At 41.6% G+C, this 5,115-nt stretch overlaps 1 protein-coding gene across 1 annotated transcript in view; it reads left to right on the forward strand.

Moving 5' to 3' along the window:
• LOC143276590 (uncharacterized) overlaps window positions 1–3,317 on the forward strand; it is a 21,386-nt gene extending 18,069 nt beyond the window's left edge. Inside the window, exon 7 of the mRNA XM_076581191.1 lies at window positions 2,095–3,317. Coding sequence (XP_076437306.1) covers window positions 2,095–2,948 — 854 coding nt within the window. The 3' untranslated portion in view covers window positions 2,949–3,317. The remainder of the gene's footprint in view (window positions 1–2,094) is intronic.
• Window positions 3,318–5,115: the final 1,798 nt, after the last annotated feature.

The following is a 5,115-nucleotide window of genomic DNA, read 5'->3' on the forward strand; positions in this document are numbered from 1 at the left end:
GACCGTTAAATATTTATTCAGAGAAAGATTTGCGAATGCCTCATCACTTACTGGATTATGCCCCAAACTGCCATAACAGTATCCACAGAATCAGTCGGAATTCACAGTTAAAAATAATAAACCATACCCTTGAATTGATGAAACTTAAAAATTTCCAGTCTTGACTTTTCTCAAAATGAAGTCCTTTTCACTTCATACAATATTTAGAAGTACTTGTACTTGGCTCTACATGTTATTAGTTTAACAAAATACTCAATTTTCATATCAACTTTTAAACTATAAAACTAGAATGAACATAAAAGAAAAATTGAATCGACCGTATCAACCGGGTGTAACTAAACTTGTACATCTATCTAGATCCAGAGAAAACGGCTAAATGTTGCAGTGTGATTGCGGCGATAGCCACGTCTCCTTTACTGCGGACTTAAAAAGAATTCTTAATAGCCCTTAAAGATTTTTTGAATGCCCAAGATACACCAGAATAATATGATTTAAACAGCATTCTCACTGCGAATACTCACTCTGCCAATAATCGATTTATCGCCCTTTAAAAAAGCATGTTTTAATGTTATATTTTTGAACGTCAGCTAAGGAGCCACGATAGTGTAATGGGTGAGACAGTTTCTTCTCACCCGAACACATGGGGTTCGAATCTGCCGTTAGGACTTTCTTTTTTTCTTTTAACCTGAAGCTTTATAATAACAAATACAGAACACATTTTAACGATTAGATTTTTTTTTTAAAGTGTATCACAAGTGGGTCTTGAAGGCCTTGCCTCTCTTGTTTTTGTTGTTGTTGTTTTTGTTTTTTTTCTATGGCTCTGCAGCTGGAATGATAGTCTCTATGAGCATCTGGGTTAGAATCGTAGTCTTACCCTTCTGCTAGGTTTAGCTGGAAAAAAATTGTTCGGATGAGACGATAAGCAGAAGTCCCATGTGCAGCATGCACTTGATGCATGAAAGTATCAGTTTCTCGAGGAGGCGTCACTGCATTTGGACAAATGGGGTGATGGCCTAGAGGTAACGCATCCGCCTAGGAAGCGAGAGAATCTGAGCGCGCTGGTTCGAATCACGGCTCACCTTGAGTGGTGGTCTGGACGCTAGTCATTCGGATGAGACGATAAACTGAGGTCCCGTGTGCAGCACGCACTTAACGCACGTAAAAGAACCCACAGCAACAAAAGGGTTGTTCCTGGCAAAATTCTGTAGAAAAACCCACGTCAATAGGAAAAACAAATAAAACTGCACGCAGGAAAAATACAAAAAAAAAAAAAAAAAAAAAAAGGGTGGCGCTGTAGTATAGCGACGCGCCCTCCCTGGGGAGAGCAGCCCGAATTTCACACAGAGAAATCTGTTGTGATAAAAAGAAATACAAAAAATATGTGACACCACATCTGCTAGGCAGATGCCTGACCAGCAGCATAACCCAGCGTGCTTAGTCAGGCCTCGAGTGCATGCATATATATATTTGTGTACCTACTAGAGTGGATTTCTTTGGCAAAATTTTGCCAGAGGACAACACTCTCGTTGCCATGGGATTTCTTTTTCAGTGCGCCAAGTGCGTGTTGCACTCATGACCTTGGTTTATCGTTTCATCTGAATGATAAGCGTACTGAAAAAGAAACCCATGGCAACAGAAGTGTCATGCACTTGCAAAATTCTGTAGAACTAGTACTCTTACCACACCGACATCATCATCATCATCATCATTATTACGATCATCATTATTATCAGGTCTGACCAACATGTGGCATAGAGGGGGATGTACTTTTACCACACCCACATCATCATCATCATCATCATTGTTACGATCATCATCATCATCATCATTATTACGATCATCATTATCATCATTATTATCAGGTCTGACCAGCATGTGGCATGGAGAGGGCTGTACTCTTACCACACCCACATCATTATTATTATTATTTTCTTTCTTTTTTTTCTTTTTCTTTGAGAATTAGAGTTATGCAAACATGTGAATGGCTGGTGTGTAAGTGCTTTGATTTGTCTCTGCAAAAGATTCAGCGCTATATAAATTCCAATTATTTTTGTCACCATCATTATCATCATCATTATCGTCACTATTTATCAGGTCTGACCAACATGTGGCACGGAGGGGGGCTGTACTCTCACTACACCTTGGCCTGGCACTTCCCGGAGAAGGAGGTCGCCCTCTACACCGTCATCAACGGCTACTCAGGCAACAGCCGTCCCTTCTCCGTCATGGAGTCCCTGGCCTATTACACCGCAGACCTGCTGCTGGGGTTCGAACCCTGGCTGGACAAGGACTCCCTCTGTACCTTCAGCCAGCTGCCGATGACCTCGAGCGCTCCTGGGGGACCCTCGCGACAGAACCAGTCCCAGTCGCGGGAAGCTGCCGCGCATGACGGAAACCTGGGTGAAGCAGGCGACAGAGACGGCGGGAAAGTTGAGTCCAAGTTCCTGCTGTTCGTTCCGGAAGGGAAAGCTAAGGGTGAAGGGGGCGCTGCTGTCCAGCAGGGCGATTCTGTCGGTGAGGGCGCTGCGGGAAAAGCCGGTGGTCCTGCCGACGATTCGGATCAGAAAGGTCAGTCCTCTGGAGGAGGTGGGGGGGAGGAGGGTCTTCCCAAGCTTCCCCTGAGAGCGTACGAAGGTTTGTACGGCTCCTCTCTGTTTGGCAACTTCTCCGTCTTCTCCTCCTCCTCGTCCTCCGCTGACCGGCTCCAGTGTCGGATGAACGTGTTGACGGGCGACCTTCACCCTGCGCAGGGTCAAGGTCAGGGTCACACCTTTGGTGTGGAGCTGACCCAGAGCCTGCGTTTTCTGAGCAAGCCCTTGAGGACGGCAGCCGCCCGCCCGGCGTTCAGCGTGACCTTCTTGGAGGGTCGGCCAGGGGAAATCACTGCCGTTGACATCCACAGCAAGTGGGCGATGGAGGTGCCTCTCCGCTTTGAGAGGGTTAGGTAGTAATGATGTCCCTTAGGTCTCTTTTCAGTTTTTTTGTTTTTTGGGGTTGTTGTTTTTTTCTTTTTGGGGGGGGGGGGTTGTGGGATTTAGAAAAAAAAAAATAATGTTTTGAAGGGTTTATGGGGATGAGTTTGAAAAAAAAAGATATGTGTGTGTGTGTGTGTGTATACACACAAAAAAAATAAATAAAAAAAATAAAAAATAAACTCACCCCACCCCCCTCCCCAAAACAGGGGCACATTTTAAAAAAAATATATTGTTGTATCCTTGCACTCAAATCGTGACAGTGTTTTTGGCTATGCTTTCATAAAATTGTGAATCTATGATGTTGCTTTCAAAAACTTGTTACAAATATATGATGTTGCTTTCGTTCACTTGTTATGAATATATATATGATGTCGCTTAGGTCTCCTTTTTTTTGAAGAGTTTATAGGGTTTTCTGAAGAGGGGTGGGGGGGTAAGAGGGAAGTGGGGGCGTTCTTTTTTTGTCTATTGTTGATCCTTGAGCTCAAACTCGTTACTGTGTTTTGACAATATGCTTGCATAAACTTTGTTGTTTTTTTTGTTTTTTTTTGTTTTGTTTTTTTAACAGTAATATGTCTTGAGTTGTTTTCATTGCTGGTTTTGTCAGCCATACTTTGTCTTCGGGGGCAGACTGACCAGTGGGTTTCTGGAGTTGAAGGGCATTGTTTGATTTGATGAAAAGCAAACTTCTGGTGATGAAAATTGCGCAGAACAACTGTAAGAAACATATATACAAATTCTAACTGACGTATTTATCATACAGAAATACAGATCTGTATGATAAATACATCAGTTAGAATTTATATATATCTTCCTTGATTTAACATATATATATATATACATATATATTTAGAGAGAGAGAGAGAGAGATGAATTATTTTCAAGGTAATCTGTTAGTTACTATTATTCCCCTTTTTTTTTTATGATAAATGTTCTTTTAATTTTCTTTTCCTCCTGTTCTTTAATTGATCCTTCATAGGCTGCTTTGGGAAGTCACTGGATTTGTGACTAGTCTCCGCTATGATTGAGATCACATCTGAACGATGATTGGTGTCTCTGGATCATTTGCCACAAGGGGAGCGACAGTTCTCTGCCAGGTGGGAGGGTGTGCTGTGCAGCCTGCTTTCGTGGCGGACTTTTCGTCGCTCACTGACCAGGGAAGTAGGTCATTTGACGACATGGGCAGTCTACTACTGTGACTGGCTTTCTCTGAGTTTTGCAACGCCTTTGTTTGGACAAATTTTCGAGTTTCAAAATGGATCGATTTGAATAGATACATAATGGTATATATATATATATGTATATGACAAGAAACACGTTCAAAGTAGAAGACTGAAGCAAATAATGGGTGCGTTTATAAAGCCAAATATATCTTGTAAACTTGCAAAACGTAATCACTTTATATGCTCAAAATCCTTTCTTCAGAACAGCAGTTTCCACAACGAAGTTTTAGCCTTTCTATGATCTGGAGGGGGGGAAAAAAAAAAAAAGAAACAGAGACGCACACGTGCACACATTTTTCGCTAAAAAATAACCAGAAAACCTCCATGAAAATCAGACGACGAAAGTGGGTCTGTACACCCTCCCGAATGCCGTGCTGTCGGAGGGTTCCACAGGGGAGAAAACTGCTGCCATGTCAGGCACACAATTGGCTCTGTCCTTCAGAAGGAAATCAGATGGCCCCCAGTCGCATTTGTTGAAGGATTAATTTCCATAATCTTTTTTTTTTTTTACATAAATTCCCATTTTAATCTTTGCAAAAAATATTTTCAAGTCATGGAAGAGTTGTTTAGTTGTTTACCTGCACTTGTTTTCCTACTTGCTAAGTTGTATCTCTCTCTCTCTCTCTCTCTCTCTCTCTCTCTCTCTCTCTCTCTCTCTCTTGATATATAGATAGATAGCAAGAGATATAGATTTTGTTACACAACTTATATATATATATATATATATATATATATCTGTCTCTCTCTCTCTCTCTCTCTCTCTCTCTGTCTCTTGATATATAGATAGATAGCAAGAGATATAGATAGATAGTGGAATGGAGACCTCAACTGTTTGCACTGGCATTATGATGGAGTAAGTATGAGTGTGTTTGTAGAGGAAGTGGGAGGGGGATGAATTATATGAAAATGCTGCTGTATTT

This window comes from Babylonia areolata, chromosome 32, assembly GCF_041734735.1.
Source record: "Babylonia areolata isolate BAREFJ2019XMU chromosome 32, ASM4173473v1, whole genome shotgun sequence".
NCBI classification, from domain to species: domain Eukaryota; kingdom Metazoa; phylum Mollusca; class Gastropoda; order Neogastropoda; family Buccinidae; genus Babylonia; species Babylonia areolata.